The 19,879-nt window shown below is 42.2% G+C and overlaps 1 protein-coding gene, 1 non-coding gene and 1 pseudogene across 2 annotated transcripts in view; 2 read left to right on the top strand and 1 right to left on the bottom strand.

The window, feature by feature from the left end:
* HSD17B3 (hydroxysteroid 17-beta dehydrogenase 3) overlaps window positions 1-19,879 on the top strand; it is a 55,119-nt gene that overhangs the window by 8,093 nt on the left and 27,147 nt on the right. The window contains exon 3 of the mRNA XM_065947538.1: window positions 19,705-19,780. Within this exon, the coding sequence (XP_065803610.1) occupies window positions 19,705-19,780 (76 nt within the window). The remainder of the gene's footprint in view (window positions 1-19,704; window positions 19,781-19,879) is intronic.
* Window positions 16,493-19,437, bottom strand: LOC136176857 (CDK5 and ABL1 enzyme substrate 2-like; annotated as a pseudogene).
* On the top strand, window positions 17,885-17,991 carry LOC136143903 (U6 spliceosomal RNA). Its single transcript, XR_010658410.1, has one exon. It is a non-coding gene; the product is annotated as a U6 spliceosomal RNA (small nuclear RNA).

Genomic DNA, 19,879 nt, shown 5'->3' with positions numbered 1-19,879 from the left:
GGATATATGAGACAAAAATAAAACCCAGGAAACCATGGCTGGTTTCCATCAGGTCTCAAGGCCCATAGCTACTCTTACTCTCTTTTGGAGTCTTCTTATATTTAGTTTATGTATTATGTCCACGTTGCCTGTTTTAGTTGCATTTCATGGTAGAAATAGGGAAAAGTATTTTCACTCCATCTTTCTGGAAGCCTATTCTTTATTGCATTTTAACCTAGTCTGTATTTATAATTAGAGAAGCAAGAGAGACTTTGTCTCCTTTGAAAGGAATGTCAACCATTACTGGGAGAGGTGAAAAAAGTGGTTGAGAGGGATGGCGTGGAGGAAGGAGGACAAGAATGAGCCTGCTCTTCACACCTCTGAAGCCTCTGCTTCACTCTGTATTTCACACCATTTCTGTTCCTTTGGCACCTGAATTCAAGCTCTTCTATTTACTGCCTCCCAGAAGAAGCCCTGTCTTCCCTGGCGTTCCCGCCACCTTTTATAGATCAGCGGTGACTGGCACCTTCCTTGACCCAGGCCCTAACACACGGCAGAAGGAAAACGGCCTGTTCGTCATAGCAGCAGCCATTCTTCTTTAGCACAGTGCCCAGCAGGGAATTCTGGGAGAGTGAGTGCTTCTGGGGCTTAACTCCCTAAAGCAGGGGAGCGGTAAAACCCATGTATGGAGCCTGTCAGCCTGGACATTCTAGAAACAAGATTGAGCCCTGCTCAAATGCGCAAGGGGAACAATGCTGGCCCAGACAATCAAGTGTTCACCATGCCCCCCTCCTGGCTCTGACCACTTCACACAGAACCTTTAAAAAGTCTATGGCTCTTAAGACAAATGGCACGATTCAGGAGAGGCTGGAAGCCCACAGGCAGAGTCCTTTGTGCTGAAAATGCAAATTGTTTTCCATTTAATGGACAGTTTCCTTTTCAGGAGGCTGATGAAGTGAATTGTGAGACCAAGGTGCTTAATTTTTAGCCATGCTTTGCTAGATGCCCAGACTGAAAATGAGGGCTGGTGGGGGGTGGGAGGTGGGGAATTTTCAAAGAGAAAAAGAGAAGACTTCACCATATCACTAGCCTTAAAATTGGACAGTTCTTACTTTTAATTTTTTTTATCTTTTAATTTTCTATTTATTTTGAAAGTTTTAAAATAGACTTCAGTTTTTCAAGCAGTTCTAGACTGACCACAGAATCTTGCAGAAGGTGCAGCAAGTTTACATATACCCCCTGTCCCCATGGACACTCCAGAGTGGCAAGTTTGCTACAATCGGTGAACATACACTGACACATCATTATCACCCAGAGTCCATAATTTACCTTGGGGTTCACTCTTCTTGGTTTAGTTTTTCCATGGTGGTTGTTTTTCAGAGGGAAGTGTGGTATGGCACCGCTGAAAATGTGTTTCTCTTAGGGACCCTCTGCCCACCCTCTCCTTTGTTCAGTCTGGTCTGAATGAAGCTTTCTCTATCTCAGGTCAGTCAAAATTGACACAAAAATCTTTGAGAGATTTTCCATGGCTTATTTCCTTTCCTTAGCTATGTTGCAGTCAAACTGTCTGTGAGTAAATTTCTTTGCATGTCATTTAAAAATATACTAGGAAATCAACTATTTAAAGAAACAACAAATGCAGAATGAAAAAAAAGGAAAGGTGTTAGTCACTCAGTCGTGTCTGACTGTTTTCGACCCCATGGACTGTAGCCTGCCAGTCTCCTCTATCCATGGAATTATCCTGGCAAGAATACTGGAGTGATAGCCTTTCCCTTCTCCAGGGTTTCTTCTGGCCCAGGGATCAAACCCAGAATATCACTCCTAATTATATTATATTATACATATATATATATATAGATGTCTTTTTACAAAGTGAAACCTTTACAGATTCCAGGCCAGGGGTGGGACTTGTAATAATACTTTATGGCTGAAGATCAGCTGTTAGACTGAGTATAATTTGCTTTAAAGTACTTCAGCATGCATAATATGATATATATGTGAGTCAGCTATTTTGAACAGTTTCTTGAGGTATAATTCACATACCATAAAATTCACCCAAGTGTACAGTACAATGATTTTTAGTAAATTGACCAAAGATTTCACCATCATCACTATCCAGTTTTAGCACATTTCCATCATCCTAATGACCCTAATGAAGCTGAAACTCCAGTACTTTAGCCACCTAATGCGAAGAGTTGACTCATTGGAAAAGACTCTGATGCTGGGAGGGATTGGGGGCAGGAGGAGGAGGGGACGACAGAGCATGAGATGGCTGGATGACATCACCGACTTGATAGGCATGAGTTTGAGTGAACTCCGAGAGTTGGTGATGCTCAGGGGAGGCCTTGCGTGCTGTGATTCATGGGGTCACAAAGAGTCGGACACGACTGAGCGACTGAACTGAACTGAACTGAACTGAATGACCCTAATGAGATCACTGACAACTGGTTATGGTTAATCCCCCTTTCCTACCCCTAGTCCTAGGCTGCCGCTCATCTTTTCTGAACATTTCATACAAATGCCACCACACAATATGCAGTCTTTTGTGCCTCATTTCCTTCAGAGTATTTTTGCGGTTCATCCATGTTGTAGCATGTGTCAGTGGTTCTTTAGTTTTTATTGCAGAATAATATTCTATCATATGGATATACCACAGTTTGTTTATTCATTTATTAGCTGATGAATATGTGGGTTGTTCCCACTTGGGAGCTATATAATATGCTGCTGTGAATATTCTTATGTGCTGTTTTGCATGGATGTAAATTTCCATTTCTCTTGGGTAGATTACCTAGGAATGGAATCTCTGGGTTGTACGGTAAGTTTGTCTTTAAGATTAGTGAGTCCACATTTCTGCCATGGGTTAACAGTTGAAGATAATGTCCAGAGGTGGTGTGTGTTGAGTTTCCTCTACTTACCCCCTCAGGATTCACTCTCTGCTCTTCTTCACCCTCCTCTGTGCCCCAGGAGGCTGACCTGCACCAAGGACCCCAACTGGCCTCTGGTTTCAGCAGGGTTTGTGGGGGTTGGGAGACAGTGGCAACAGGTAAGGGGAGTCAGGAACCTGAAGCTGGCTTTCTCTCTGCTCTTTCTGTGGGTCAGGGAGGGCTGTGTCTCTGCTAAAGGCCGAAGCTCTGTTGAGCCGCCCTCTCCATCTTCTGGTTCTGGTGCCTGTTCATCTCCCAACCCCTTCAGGTTCACAACTGCTGTTGTTAATAGCTCCAGAATATCGTGGGTTTTCCACACACTACTCACGCTTTGTAGATCAGCCTTTTATTAAACTCGCTGCAAGTTACCCAGAGAGGGTGCTGTTTTTGCCAAGACTCTGGCTAAATCCAGGTTTCAGCTAATTTTTAAAGATGCTAAATCAGAGTTCATCAACACCCGTGCTTCAGCTAACTTGACTTGCATTAGAGAGTTTGCCCCTTAACCTAAGAAATGTTATAAAGAATTTTCCTGAGGAAGTATCTTCCAAGATGTGTGGATTTGCTAGAAGTATTGTATAGGCACTTTTGCCCTCCTGTGAACAAGAATGTGGTATCTGTGAGCACAGCAGAGTGGTGTTCTTGACCTTGAATGGATTTGGCCCTGTGTCCTGCCGAGAGTGGAGGATTCTGTCACCTAACCCTGCCAGAAGTTTGACTGCACCCTGCCCCCAGAACATGATCATATGTACTTGGGATGAGCCTTCACAGAGTGCCTAAGGGACAGATGGCTGGGACTCCACTAAGCTATGATAACAGGTTCATAATTGCTTTGAAGCCTGCTTACTGACAGATGTTTTTGTTGGTAGGATTTGGTCTGAGACTTGTTTGCATTTTGCAACACACCATCTGCTGGCTAGTTGTTGGGGGAGGGGAGATCCGTAGCCAAAATCTACCTCTAATCACTGAAGACCACAAGAAAACCCAGTGATTGTGAACTATCAAATAGGTTAGGCCCATGAGCATATTTAATGCCTCCCAGGGTTCCAGTCATTCAGAGTTCTAGTCAGCTCTGCCCAGTCCTTAGGGAGCATATGCACTGTTACCTAATTTTCCTGTATTTATTTAGTTCTCCTTTAACTTTTTTTTTTTTTTAAACTAACCTTTTAATTTTGAGATAATTATAGATTCAAAAGCAGCTGTAAGAAACAATACAAAGAGATCCTATGTACCCTTTACCCAATCTTGCAAAGTTATCATATAACTCAGGGTATCAACATCCATACAGTCAAGATACAGAACATTTCCATCACCATAAGGAGCCCTTGTATGGCTGTTTTATAAACACCCCCACCTCCACTTGTATCCTCCCTCCCCTCTTTCTTTCTCCTTCCTTCTTTCTTTCTTTAAGTATAGTTGATTTATAATGTGTTAATTTCTGTTGCACAGCAAAAAGATCAGTTATATATATATTCTTTTTCATATTCTTTCCATTATGGCTTATTATAGGATATTGAATATAGTTCCCTGTGCTACAATAGGACCTTGTTGTTTATCCACCCTATACAAAAATAGTTTGTATCTGCTAACCCCAACTCCAAATCCTTTCTTCCCCCACCTCTAATCACAAATATCTTCTCTATGTCTCTCACTTCTTCTTAACCTGTGGCAAATGCTTATCTGGTCTCCAATTCTATAACATGGTCATTTTAAGAATGCTATGTAAATGGAATCATGTACTTTGTAGCCTTTTTGAATTGGTTTTTTTCTTCCCAGTATAATTCTCTGCAGATTCATCCAGGTGTCCCAATATTTTGTTCCTTTTCAGTACTAAAGAGAATTCCATGGTATGGAGGTTCCACAGTCTGTTTAACTCTTCATCCATTGAAGGACATTTAAGTTGTTTCTGTATTTTGGCAACACAAATAAAACTTCTATAAACATTTATATATAAGTTTTGTGTGAATGTAAGACTATTTTTTTCTGAAATAAATGCTCAGGAGTGCAATTTCCAGCTGGTGTGGTAGAATCCCCATGGACAGAGGAGCCTGACAGGCTACAGTCTGTGGGGTCACAAAGAGTGCTACACTATTGAGCAATTAAGGACAGCACAGAGTACTAGCTCCATGTTTAGTTTTTTAAGAAATTGCCAAAATATTTCTCAGATTTATTGTATCATTCTCAACACTGTGTGAGTGGTCCATTTTCTCCACATTCTCACCGGCATTTGGTGTTGCTATTGTTTTTTTTTTTTTTCCTTAGCCACTCTGAGAGCTGTGCAGTAACATATCATTGTGGTTTAGATTTGCACTTCCCTGATGGCTAGTCATGTTTATGTCAGCTCAGTTCAGCTGCTCAGTCATGTCCGACTCTTTGAGACCCCATGGACTGCAGCACACTAGGCTTCCCTGTCTATCGCCAACTCCCAGAGTTTACTCAAATTCATGGCCATTGAGTCAGTGATGCCATCCAGCCATCTCATCCTCTGTCATCCCCTTCTCCTCCTGCCTTCAATCTTTCCCAGCATCAGGGTCTTTTCAAATGAGTCAGTTCTTCACATCAGATGGCCAAAGTATTGGAGTTTCTGCTTCAGCACCAGTCCTTCCAATGAACATTCAGGATTGATTTCCTTTAGGATTGACTGCTTGGATCTCCTTGCAGTCCAAGGGACTCTCAAGAGTCTTCTCCAACAGCACAGTTCGAAAGCATCAGCTCTTCTGCACTCAGCTTTCTTTATAGTCCAACTGTCACATCCATACATGACTACTAAAAAACCATAGCTTTGACTAGATGGACCTTTGTTGGCAAAATAATGTCTCTGCTTTTTAATATGCTGTCTAGGTTTGTCATAGTTTTTCTTCCAAGGAGCAAGCTTCTTTTAATTTCATGGCTGCAGTCACCATTTGCAGTGATTTTGGAGCTCAAGAAAATAAAGTCTGTCACTGTTTCCACTGTTTCCCCATCTATTTGTCATGAAGTGATGAGACCAGATGCCATGATCTTAGTTTTCTGAATGTTGAGTTTTAAGCCAACTTTTTCACTTTCTTCTTTCACTTTCGTCAAGAGGCTCTTTAGTTTTTCTTTGTTTTCTGCCATAAGGGTGGTGTCATCTGCATATCTGAGGTTATTGATATTTCTCCCGGCAATCGTGATTCCAGCTTTTGCTTCCTCCAGCCCAGTGTTTCTCATGATGTACTCTGCACATAAGTTAAATAATCAGGGTGACAATATACAGCCTTGACGTACTCCTTTTCCTATTTGGAACCAGTGTGTTGTTCCATGTCCAGTTCTCACTCTTGCTTCCTGACCTGCATACAGGTTTCTCAAGAGGCAGGTCAGGTGGTCTGCTATTCCCATCTCTTGAACAATTTTCCACAGTTTGTTGTTGTCCACACAGTCATAGGTTTTGGCATAGTCAATAAGTAGAAGTAGATGTTTTCCTGGAACTCTCTTGCTTTTTTGATGATCCAACAGATGTTGGCAATTTGATCTCTGATTCCTCTGGCTTTTCTAAATCTAGCTTGAATATTGGAAGTTCATGGTTCATGTACTGTTGAAGCCTGGCTTGGAGAATTTTGAGCATTACTTTACTAACGTTTGAGATGAGTGCAATTGTGTGGTAGTTTGAGCATTCTTTGGCATCGCCTTTCTTTGGGATTGGAATGAAAGCTGACATTTTCCAGTTTTTTTCTGTGGCCACTGCAGTTTTCCAACTTTGCTGGCATATTGAGTGCAGCACTTTCACAGCATCATCTTTTAGGATTTGAAATAGCTCAACTGGAATTCCATCTCTTCCACTAGCTTTGTTTGTAGTGATGCTTCCTAAGGTCCTCTTGACTTCACATTCCAGGGTGTCTGGCTCTAGGTTGGTGATCACACCATCGTGATTACCTGGGTCATGAAGATCTTTTTTGTGTAGTTCTTCTGTGTATTCTTGTCACCTCTTCTAAATATCTTCTGCTTCTGTTAGGTCATACCATTTCTGTCCTTTATTGTGCCCATCTTTGCATGAAATGTTCCCTTGGCATCTCTCATTTTCTTGAAGATATCTCTAGTCTTTCCCATTCTATTGTTTTTCTCTATTTCTTTGCACTGATAAGGAAGGCTTCCTTATCTCTCCTTGCTATTCTTTGGAACTCTGCATTCAAATGGGTATATCTTTCCTTTTCTCCTTTGCTTTTTGCTTCTCTTCTATTCACAGCTATTTGTAAGGCCTCCTCAGACAACCATTTTGCCTTTTTGCATTTCTTTTCCTTGGGGAGGATTTTGATCCCTGCCTCCTGTACAATGTCACAAACCTCCATCCATAGTTCTTCAGGCACTCTTTCTATCAGTTCTAATCCCTCCAATCTATTTCTCACTTCTACTGTATAATCATAAGGGATTTGATTTAGGTCATACCTGAATGGTCTAGTGGTTTTCCCTACTTTCTTCAATTTAAGTCTGAATTTGGCAATAAGGAGTTCATGATCTGTGCCACAGTCAGCTCCCAGTCTTGTTTTTGCTGACTGTATGGAGCCTCTCCATATTTGGCTGCAAGGAATATAATCAATCTGATTTTGGTATTGACCATCTGGTGATGTCCATGTGTAGAGTCTTTTCTTATGTTGTTGGAAGAGGGTATTTTCTATAACCAGTCTGTTGTCTTGGCAAAACTCTATTAGCCTTTTTCCTGCTTCATTCTGTACTCCAAGGCCAAATTTGTCTGTTACTCTAGGTGTTTCTTGACTTCCTATTTTTGCATTCCAGTCCCCTATGATGAAAAGGACATCTTTTCTGGGTGTTAGTTCTAGAAGGTCTTGTAGGTCTTCACAGAATGTATATGTTTTTAATTCAAAGAAGTGTAAGGAAGAAAAGAGAAAAAAAGGTCGTTATCTCTTTGCCCAAATAATTCCTATTAAAGATAAAATAATACAGGTATAAAATTAGAAAACTCAAGTAGCACAGAAAGGCATAGAAAGAGAAATAAAGGACTCTCCTCACTCCTGCCCTTACCTGGCCCTTCTCCGTAAAGGTCACCAGCGTTCACAGTGTCTTGAGATCCCTTTCAGAAAAGGTAAAGGAAAACCATGGCTATATCCATACTTACATGTTGATATGGAGGTTGATAGTACAGAGTAATTTCAGCATAACAATCCAGACTTTCCTGACTGGTCAGTGGCTCTGTCTAGTTCCTTCTGGCTTGCTTCTTCATCTATCCTGTAAGCCTTTGTGCTACTCTTTAAGATTGGAGCTGGGTCATAAGCATGTCTGCGTCCTGCAGCCCATCAACAGTACTCAGTCCTGCAACCAGAAGAAAGACCAGGAGTGTCATCTGGTCACAGCCTGGGAAGAAGAAGGGGACAAGTTTTACTGGCCTGTTAGCAGTCTCTGAGCAGAAATTACCTTCTGTTTACCTTTTGCCCACATGAGCACAAATGAGATCCTGAGTCCCACAACCATAAACCCTTGTTTAAACTTTGCTTGTTCATTTAATAATGTAGCAGGGAGATCTTTCCATAGCAAAGGCAAACAGATAGCCTTCATTCCTTTTAATGATTTCAGGTTATCCTATCCCAGCAATGTACTATGTTTCTTTTATTTGGATGGACTTGCCTTTTATTTTTGTATTTACAATAATGTTTCAAGACACATCTTTGAAGATAAACCTACAAATATCCAAGAATACATCCCTATCAGAAAGACTGCTGAATCAATGGGTGTGTGCACTCAAGTACTGGATACCATTGCCAGATTGTCCTCTATACTATTGAACCAATTTTAACTGACCCTTTACTACTATGAATGTTAATATTTATATACATATAATATGTTTAATATATATTTAAACATTATAAGATTTACTTTTCATCAGTCTAATATATGTAAACATCCATTCTTGGCTATTAATGCGTGCAGAGTGCTAGAAGCAAAATATATGACTCAAGATTGTCTGGTTGAATTTCTTCATACCTGGGCAGCTCTAGTGCCATCCCCCAACATCTGGGATGGTAAAAATGCTACAAGCTCCAGTGTGTCAGACAAGCTGTTAGAATTCTTCTCAAGACAGATCTGTATCTGTATCTGATCCTGGCAGATACAGGTAATGGCACAGAGTTGCCTCTTCAATTAAAATCCCTTGGCTCAGCCCAACCCAAGAAAAACAACTGCTCTTCTCTAGTCTTGAATATTATCCTACATGTACTGGCACTATATGATGGTGTCTTATGCTGTTTCAGCAAGGAATTTCTTCTTCCTAGTGTCTAAATTATTCTAGTCTAAATTACTCCAGCTGCACTGTAAGCTTATTTGCTTTCATCTTGCCTTAAATGAAAGCAGCAGCTTTTAATTATATTTTCTTGGATTCATTGCTTTGTTCCTGTGTGGCTGGGCTTCAACCCTATAATTTCTGATTCAGGCTTTGAATATCCTAAATTCACTGTGGTATGTTGTGGCTGTGTGCATGCGTATGTGTGTGGAGGGAGGGAGATGTACCAGACAAGAATGTACATAATGTCTAAGTGAAAATCGCTCAGTTGTGTCTGACTTTTTGCGACCCCGTGGACTGTAGCTTGCCAGGCTCCTCAGTCCATGGAATTCTCCAGGCAAGAATACTGGAGTGGGTTGCCATTTCCTTCTTCATATAATGTCTGAATGTGATTACAAAAATAAAAATTAAAAGGAGTGCAATATCCCTTATCACCAAGCTTAAGAAATACAGCCTCACCAGTTCCCTTGAAGCTTGTCATACAAGCACATGTGTTTTGCCTTTGCCTTTCCCCTCCCTCACCCCGGTAGATGTAAACACTATCATGAACATTGTGTTAATAATTTCCTTACTTCAGAAGAGTTCTGTAGCATGTGTGTGTCTCCCAATACATTTGGTTGCAATTCTTGATTTGAACTTAATATAAATTGATTCATATGTCTTTTGGAATCTGTTTCTGCTTCTCATCAATACCGTGCTTTTTGAAATTCATTCATGCTGGTGTGTGTAGAACTTGGTTCATTCATTTTCAGTATTGTATGGCATTCCATTATATAAATTGACCTGATTTAGTTATTCATAATAATTTAATTCACAATGGCCACAGATAAACCTAAGATACTGGTGGCCCGAGCAGTTAAGTGTCCCCCCAATCTCTATTCTTCCATTGTGTAAAGTTGTAGCCAGTAGGCAGCTATCCAGCCAGGGAATCTCCCAGACTCCCTTACATCTAGCTGGAGTTTTGTGACATTTGCCCAGTGAAGTCAAGTGGAAATGATGTGTGTCACTTGGTCAAGGTGGTTAAGGAAGGGTTGTATCTTCTCCACCCTCTTTCAATCCTCTCACTGGCTGGATGTCAACAGCCAGGACAACCTTAGAAACCTAAAGTTGAAGGTGGCAATGCCTTTCTCAGTTGTGGGTCCTAAAGAATCATGTGTAATACAATCCGTTATATAAGATAAAAACCAACTTCATTGTGTGAAGCCACTGAAATTTTGGAGTTATTTGTTATAGAAGCTTAAGTTATCCTAACTAATGCAAACTAACAAGAAATGTCCAAGATGTTTATGAAGAAACTTCTAAAAGTTTTAGAAGAATGCAGAAGATCTGAATAAATAGCATGTTATGGATGAGATAACTAATTGCTACAGAGATATAAATTTCTCCTTAAATATCTCTAATTTCAATATAATACATTAAAAATACAATTTTATCATTTACTTGGGAAATTAAACAAAGAAGAAAACACAAAAACATTTGAAAGAAAATAACAGATAGTAGAGACTTCCTAAGATACCAGATATCAAAGCCTATTATAAGATGATCAGAAGTGGCACTGACACAGAAATTAACAAATAGTCCAGTGCAACAGAACAAATAGGTCAATGACAGACCCACATACATATGAGAACTGGGCATATGACTAGCATTTCAAATCAGGAAGAAAATGGATAAATAGAAAAATGTTGCCAAGACAATTAGCCACCCATTTTGAAAAAAAATAATACTGGATGATTTCAACCTCACACTATTCTCAAAAAATAAACAACAGCAACAAAAATCAACAAACTACAAAGGGTTATAAGAAAAGGTATTTATATCCTTGAGGTTAGGGAAAATCATAAAGGAAATTCCAAAAAATAAGGAAAATATTAACAAACTTGATAACATTAAATTAATATTATATTAATATAATGTATGGAAATGGCACCATAAGCAAAGGAGAAAATAGTTACTATATATATATATATATATATATATATATATATATATATATATATATATATATATAGTAGGCAAATAATTAATACCAAGAATATATAAGAATCAAACTTCTACAAATTGATGAGAAAATGAAAACCCAAAGAGTAGAATAGGCAAAGGGTATATTCTGGTTATATCTAGACAAACCTGTAATTCAAAAAGATAAATGTACGCCTATGTTCATAGCAGTGCTAATCACAATAGCCAAGGCATGGAAGCAACCTAAATGTCCATTGACAGATGAATGGATAAAGATGTGGTACACAGTACAGTGGAATACTACTTAGCCATAAAAAGGACTAAATAATGCCATTTGCCACAACATGGATGAAACTAAAGATGATCATACTAACTGAAGTAAGTCAGAAAAACACAAATATCATACAATCTAAAATACAACATAAATGAAACTATCTATGAAACACAACAGGCTGGAAGTTGCCAGGGGAGAGAGGATTAGGAAAGGGATGTATTAGGAGGTTGGGGTTATCAGATATTAGCTTTTATACAGAGAATGGATAAAGAACAAGGTCCTACTGTATAGTACAGAGAACTACATTCAATATTCTATGATATGTACCACGTCTTCTTTATCCATTCCTCTGTTGATTATACACAACAGAATATTACTCAACCATAAAAAAGAATGAAATAATGCCAGTTGCAGCAACATGGATGGACCTAGAAATTGTCGTACTGAGGGAAGTCAGACAGAAAGACAAATATCATATGATACCGCTTATATGTGGAATCTAAAAGAAATGGTACAAATGAACTTATTTACAAAACAGAAAGAGCGTCACATTTGTAGAAAATAAACTTATGGTTACCAGGGGAGATTGGGATTGACATATACACAATCATATATATAAAATATATAACTAATAAGAACCTGCTATATTGCACAGGGAACTCTACTCAATACTCTGTCACGACCTCTATGGGAAAAGAATCTAAAAAAGGAATGGATAACTCATTCACTCTGCTGTAGAGCAGAAACTATCACATTGTAAATCAACTATACCCCAATAAAAATGAAAAATATAGACACAGTGGGAAAATTTTTCAAAAAATGTGCATGTAAAGGTTCATCGATGATGGGCGAATAAACAAAATGTGATATAGGCATATAGCACAATATTTTTCAACCTTGAAAAGGAAGGAAATTCTGACATATCCTACAATGTGGATGAATCTTGAAGACATGCTTAGTAAAATAAACCAGTCACAAAAAGAGAAAAACAAATAAAATATTATATGATAAACCATAATGGAAAATAATATTTAAAAAGGAATGTATATATTTGTATAACTGAATAACTTCATTGTACACGAGAAATTCCCTGAAGAAGGACATGGCAGCCCACTCCAGTTTTCTGGCCTGGGAAATCCCATGGACATTGGAACCTGGTGGGCTACAGTCCATGGAGTCACAAAAGAGTTGGACACAAGCGAGCAACTGAACTACAACAAACAACAGCAGAAATTAACAGTACATTTAAAACCAATTATACTTCAATACAAAATGATAAATAAGGGTATATGCTGGTACCTGTGGGTGGATGTTCAATTGCTCAGTCACACGTTCGACTCTTTGTGACTCTATGGACAGTAGGAGACCCCAGGCTCCTCTGTTCATGGGATTTCCCAGACAAGAATACTGGAGTGGGTTGCCATTTTCTCCTCCAGGGTATCTTCCTGATCCAGGTTCAAAACTCGTATCTCCTGTATTGGTAGGTGGATTCTTTACCACTGAGCCACCTGGGAAGCCCTACATGCTGGAAATTCACATATAAACATACAAAAATATTCAGTCCCGCTGATAGTTGGAAAAGTGCAAAGCAAAACACTAGCGGGATATGATTTTTTGACTTTTAGGTTGAAAAAGATAGAAACAGTTTCTAATGTAGGATATAGGCCAGAGTGTGGAGAAGTAGCTATAACTATTTTTGATGGTACAGTTTTAAAGTAGGGCATTTTAGCAATATTGTGAAAATTTAGCAATGATGTACCTTTTAACCCAGCAATTCCAATTCTTCTTGGCTATCCACTCTAGGAATTAATTCACTTGTATATACAAAGAAGAATATTGAAGGGTTTTCACTGTAGTGACATTGATAACAGGAAAACTTCAAAACAGCTTGAATGCTCACCCAAAAGTGAACTAAAGAGCACTATGAAGTAATAAAAAAAAAGTCAAGTGGCTCAGCATGGACTATAGTAGAAATAGATGCATTACTTAGAGGTAAGACAAATCATGAAGTTAAAAAAGACAAGCTTAGAATGCCACTTGGGGCTTCCCAGGTGGTACTAGTGGTAAAGAACCTGCCTGCCAATGCAGGACATGTAAGAGATGCAGGTTCAATCCCTGCGTCAGGAAGATCCCCTGGAAGAGGGCATGGCAGCCTACTCCATTATTCTTGCCTGGAAAATCTCATGGACAGAGAAGCCTGGTGGGCAACAGTCCATAAGGTCGCAAAGAGTCGGACACAACTGAAGTGACTTAGCACACACACACAGAATACCACTTATAAAGAGTGAAAAAAAGAAATCCCACAAAACAAACTTCTATTTCTGTATGTACTTATGGAAGCATGTAGATGGAGAAAGTTAGAAAGGAAGACCAACACCAAACTAAAGATAGCAGGAGCCTAGCAGTCATGGGGAAATGGGACTGTGAGGGCAGTGGGGACAACTTTTATAATACTTGTGTATTTAATACTGTAATTTAATAAATCAAAATAGAAAAAGACATAATGCTGAGGTTTTGAGTCCAGAGATTCCTTTTTTTTTTTTTTTTTTGCAAAACCAAATTTTATTTAAAACACAAATATGTTACTTTTTGCAAACAAATCCACAACACATATCTAAATAGTGAGGTTAAATAGCCACTTAGTGCTCATTTAAGTCTACAGCACCTCTCAGGTGCTAAAAGAGTGGCCCCATGCCCTTGGACAGAGGTGTCTGGGCTGGTTCTAGGTAGTGACAGTTCAGGCTAAAATTTTTTGCCTTAAATATTGGCTTCACGTGAGTACAACACAGTGGCAGCTCTTTATATTATTAAAAAGGGAGCAGCACACTAAAGGGAAGGTTATAGAGAGGTTTGATAAATGACTAATTCTCACCACATTAACACGCAAACTTCAGTTACTGTATCAGCCATTCTGAAATCTATATAGAAATACCCAGGAAGATGTTAGCCTCCTTCAAGGCTAGTTGTAGACCAGGACATACATTTTGGAAGTTGGTCCCTTGCAGTGTCTGTAACAGGAGTGTCCTTGAGATGCTGTGGTGGCAGGACAGGTCACTTTCTAGAAGAGTTGCCTGGGGCCCAGCAGCTTCATCCTTCATGCCTTCCTTGGTGCACGTCCAGTTTGGGGGACATACTCTTGCGTGGCAAATCCCATGGATGGAGGAGCCTGATAGGCTACAGTCCATGGGGTTGTGAAGAGTTGGACACAACTGAGCGACTTCACTTCACTTCACTTCTTGGGGTGGACAGGGAAGAGACTCTCAGTAAATTAGGTGAGAATACAGACTTGGGCTTCACACTCCACCCTGCAGTCCCCTTTAGCCCGTGTAAGTGACTTAGGAAGAAGGAATAGCAGCCAGCAGAGTCTGAGTGGTCGTCTGCACTCCTGCTGGGGTCTCAGTTTAGTGGCTGGTGGCTGAGTGCTCTGATGAGGACTGGTATCTCTTTTCTGCAAAAGCACCAGTCCACATAGGTAGGATGCAAGTGGGACTGTCCTAGAGCCCCCCCAGTGACAGGTTCATGAGTCAGTGGTAGGGAAGCAGCTTAATGGTCTGGCTAACACTGTTCTTTCCGAGAGCTGCTCACCTGTGAAGGAGAAGCTCTAGTCCTTGGTCTTTAGTGTTTCTCGTGGAGCAGCAAGTGGAAAACCTGGGCTACATGTAGTGTGGACAAGCTGGCGTGCTGGGCCCAGAACTGCCTATGAGGTCAACAACCAGTGCTTGGGGTCTGCTTGGTAGGTGTCTGCTCCAGACAAGGTGACTTCCACTTCTCTCAGGGGAATATGAAGGCCTGGACCCCCACCCATGTGGGTAGGCAGGGCTTGAAGTGGTCTCTCTCCTCCCTGCTGGAGAGTCAAATGTGGTTGAAATCACAACTTTGACAGACCTCGTTTAGCCAGTTTTTATTTCCTTGCCAAAAAAAAAAAAAAAAAAATGCAGAGAACCAAATTCTAAATGACAATAAATACCTTTTTTCTCCACAATATTGCTTAAGACAATCAAGAGCCAGCAATCCAGTTATCCTGAAGGTCCCAAGAGTCACGGGCAAATGAGGTTTTCTTGGTGAGGCAGGTCCCTGCCTGGGGTGGGCTGGTTCTGTGCTGAGAGGCCTGTTGGGTTACATGACACCCAGGGGATGCAATCCTCAGAAGAACAGTGATCCCAGAGTAAAAAAATGAGACCCAAACCAACCAGGGGCCTGCTCTTATTGGCTTTAGACTGATGCCAGAGCTTTGCTAATGGATACGGGGAGGTGGGCAGACACCCCCAAGGGGCTATCCTGGGCTGGGAGGGAAACTGGCAGAGGGGAGGAGGGTTCCATAGTGTGATTTCCATGTCAGAAAACCCCAAGTAGCCTAGATTAATGCACTAACAGGTCAACTCCAGAAATCCATCATTTGCAGCGAGATCTGGAGACCAAGGTCTCTACCAGATGCTAGTGCAGTGACAATGATGGTAGCAGAAGGCTGGGTGATTCAGAGATGAGAGATGCTGTCAGGATTCACCCCGTCACATTGTAAATCAAAGTCCTGAGGCCAGACCAGTCCCAGGCATAGGATAAAAAGATACCATAAAAAAATTCCACATTTTGTTCACAGAAGAAAATAGGAGTGGGGTCCTAGAAATACTGCGGCAGTGTGCTGTGCTTTGGAATGGAAGCAATGTCTCTCCAAGGAAGCAAGGGTGTGGTAAAGCAGCGGTACCAGCCAGGGAAGGCCGCCATCCACACTCCAGTGCTGGAAGCCCACCTTTGGACTCATGAAGTGTCAGGAGTGTCACGGAGGCCGGCAGGGCTAGAACTGCTGCATGAAAGAAAGTGAAAGTCGTTCAGTCCTGTCTGACTCTTTGTGACCTCATGGAGTATACAGTCCATGGGATTCTCCAGGCCAGAATACTGGCGTGGGTAGCTGTTCCATTCTCCAGGGGATCTTCCCAACCCAGGGATTGAACCCTGGTCTCCCACATTGCAGGCAGATTCTTTACCAAATGAGCCACCAGGGAAGCCCAAGAAGACTGGAGTGAGTAGCCTATCCTTTCTCCAGTGGATCTTCCCGACCCAGGACTCAAACCAGGGTCTCCTGCATTGCGGGTGGAATCTTTACCAGCTGAGCTACCAGAGAAGCTCAGTGAAGCATCTGTAATGAGGGAACACTTGGTTCTTGGGAAGGTGGAGAACAAGTTCCAAGACCAGGAGCACCATGAACTCAAACCCAGTTAGATCGCATCTGTTGAATTGAAACCTTTCTTTTAACTTGTCGATGAGCTGCTCCATGTCACACTTGTGGAGGTCGCTGCTGGTCTTGGGACAGAGCCTGCAGCTCTGCTTGTTGAGCTCACTGCAAGACCAACTTCTCCAAGTACGGGTAGACATGGACACCGTCATGGCTCCAAACCACACTTCCTGGACAGGTTCGGCATTTCCGGTTTTAAAGTTCTAATTTTGCTTAGTGTTAGCTCGATATGCAGACTTTTCTGGGAAGGTTTCGTTCGTGTCCTTCTTGAGGTTGGAGGGCTTCACGCACCCTCTCACCGTGGAGATGTAGCAGATGAACATGAGGGCGGCGCTTGTGCTTGCCACAGGGCCCCTAAGAGTCGTCCAGGAAGTTGGAGTTGTACTCCAGGGCATCCCCGCGTTGTCCCCTAGTTCTGAGCCGGCAGAGTGTGGGGACGCTGGACCGGGGCTGTCTCTCTTGAGTGTGACCAGGGTGTTGGTGGAGTACAGGAACTGGACGTAAGACACAACCTTTCCACTTGCCCCCAACTGGAAGACTGTCTCAGAAGAGCCGCTGGAGGGATGCGTCTGCTTCTGGCTGTCCACCCTCAGGTCACTGACCCGCAGCCGCCTCTGTAGGGTGGGCCTGAGAAGGCTGCACACGGGGACCCCTAGGCGCAGAGCAGCGCAGTCCTGCTCTTCCTGGAGTCACACTGCCTTGATGAAGTGAGTCTCCTCCATGCCTTTGGGTCTGGGGATCCAGATATGTTTAGTTCTTTGAATGAGGCACATCCCACTGCGTCTTTTGACAGCAGGCCACAAGCCTTCTCTGGCACTGCCTGTCTAGGCTCTGGCCCAGTCTGAGGGCTGAGCAGGCCCTGGGCATCAAGGCCCTGCCCTTGGTTCCAGCAACAGATGGCTGCGGCAGGTGTAGCAGGGGTTTCTTAGTGCGTGGGCCCAGACTCTGGGGCTGCCCGTCGAGGGAGAAGATTGCAGCCTGGTTGCACCTCGAGTCCCCTTGCCTCTGCAGCACCTGCTGGGTCGGGTGGCCCTGGCAGCCTGGCCGGGGACGGGCCTGGGAACGAGCGAGATGCTGCACATACTTTGGCCACTGCCCTCAGAGACTGTTAACTGGATGGTTTTGGTGGGAATTGTTTTGTTTGTTTGTCTGATGTCTTCCTGGGTGATTCTGAGACCACAGGCTTGAATACTGGCTATTGGAGACTATATGGTAAAGTCCTCAATTCAGCTGAAGTGTTTTTATGATATAACTTGTTAAAATTTGGCATAGTGTTTGCTTTGGCAGCACACACGCTAACGCTGAAGCGATGCAGAGAAGATTAGTGTGGGCCCTGTGCAAGGATGGCATGCAAATTTGTGAAACATTCCATATAGTTGTTAGGATGGCAAATTTTATCTCATGTGTATTTTACCACGGTTTAAAATTGTAACAGTTTCATTTAATTAAAAACGTTAAGAAGGATTTCAGTTAATTGAGCCATGTCGCCATAGTCTGAGCTTGGGTTGGAAAAGAACTTCCAGGCAGAGTATTTCAGAAAGCAGTGAGTTCATTAAGAACAAAAAGCAGAGATAATGAAGGTGCTGCCAGCACAGTGGGCTGACCTCCTGGCAGACCAGGGGAGAGTCCCCAGGAAGCTATTAGAAGGTGGATTGGCTCAAGGGAGAGCCCAGGGAAGTAATAGATACTTCTGAACATATAGTTCTGCATGAATTGATACTTCTGAATAGATAGTGAGGGATGTTGCAAATATAACAAGCCCACTTCCTGACAGACCAGGGAAAGAGGACTCTTTGTGGGTTAGTAGCCAATTTTTGGAGCCTCAAGACAAAGAAAATTCTTGCTGGAAGGGTAGCCTTAAGTGCTTGGTTAGGGTACTGTAGGGTGGGGAGCGGGGTGGGCATTTTTGCCTAATATGGGGTCAAGAACTGGCTGATAAGGATTGAGGGCTTTCGGCAGCGGTTACAAAGGGCTCAGTCATTTCTGGAGATGACCTTGGCTCTGGGCTCCGCCTCTGTGGCCTTGGCGCGTGGCCTTGCACCTGTGGGCTTGGGATAGGACCCCACGAGTCCTTTGTCACTAATTCAAATATTGTCTGTTTCTCTCCAGATGAACATTGGTTTTCCCGTTTTTCTTCAGGCAAAGCTCTGTCTTTTCTTACCTGTAGCAATTTTAGGTGTGAGGAGTCTGGGCCAGTCTGTGACCGCCCAACACACGTGTCCTCTGGGCCATATTAACGCACACCATTTCTGCACATTGTTGCTCTGCCCCTGTGAGTTGAGGGATTGTCCATTCTGAAGAGAGTTCCTTCTGATCTCAGGAAAACATCCATTTACTCTCCAGTTTCCTATTTCATTTTCTATCCTGTTGGGAGCCAGAGAACAGAAAGAGAGGGCTCGGGTCCATGACTGTGCCTGAGTGAAGAGAACCACAAGAAAAGCGTCCTTGTGAATAGGAGGCAGCTCAAAAGCTGCTGCAGAATTTTTTTTTTTAATTATAGGTTGTGGCCCTAGATCTTGTTACATAGATTATAGTATAAAATCCCCCAAATTCTGAATTCCAACACACATCTGACCTTTAATGCTTCAGGTAGAGGGCATTCAGATTGTGGATCTGTACAAAAAAGCTCTTAGAATAATAGTTCCTGGCAGGTAACATGTGCTCAGTTGCTTCCGTCTTGTCCGACTCTTTGAGACCCTGTGGTCTATAGCCCTCCAGGCCCCTCTGTCCATGGGATTCTCCAGGCAAGAATACTCGAGTAGGTTGTCATACCCTGCTCCAGGGCATCCTCCCACCTCAGGGGCTGAACCTGCGTCACCTGCATTGTAGGTGGATTCTTACTGCTGACCACGAGGGAAGCCCTGGCATATAATAAACATATGCAAATAAACTACTGGTATTATGTCACCTTTAGCCTGGTCCAGTGTGGCTGTTTACTTAACCTAGAAACCATTGTCACATTGTGCACATTTACACTTAGGAAGATCAAGCATATCACCCTACGACCAAATGGGTGATGCCCCAACTCACTTTAATATAACAAGCCTTCCTTTCTGCTTATCATCTATTTTTGGTTTTCCCATCCCTTCAGTTAGCAAGACAGGGATTCAATGTTGTGCTTATCAGCCGGACACTGGAAAAACTACAGGCCATTGCTGCGGAGATTGGTGAGTAACTGCAAGAAATAAGGGAGATGTTTGTGGAGTCCACTTGCCAGGTTTGCTCACATCCTGCCTGTAGAGGCATCTGTCAGCATCCCTACATTT

Source organism: Muntiacus reevesi, chromosome 10 (assembly GCF_963930625.1).
Source record: "Muntiacus reevesi chromosome 10, mMunRee1.1, whole genome shotgun sequence".
Taxonomy (NCBI): Eukaryota; Metazoa; Chordata; class Mammalia; order Artiodactyla; family Cervidae; genus Muntiacus; species Muntiacus reevesi.
The sequence above is the reverse complement of the archived record's forward strand: the minus strand, read 5'-3'. Positions and strand labels throughout refer to the sequence as shown.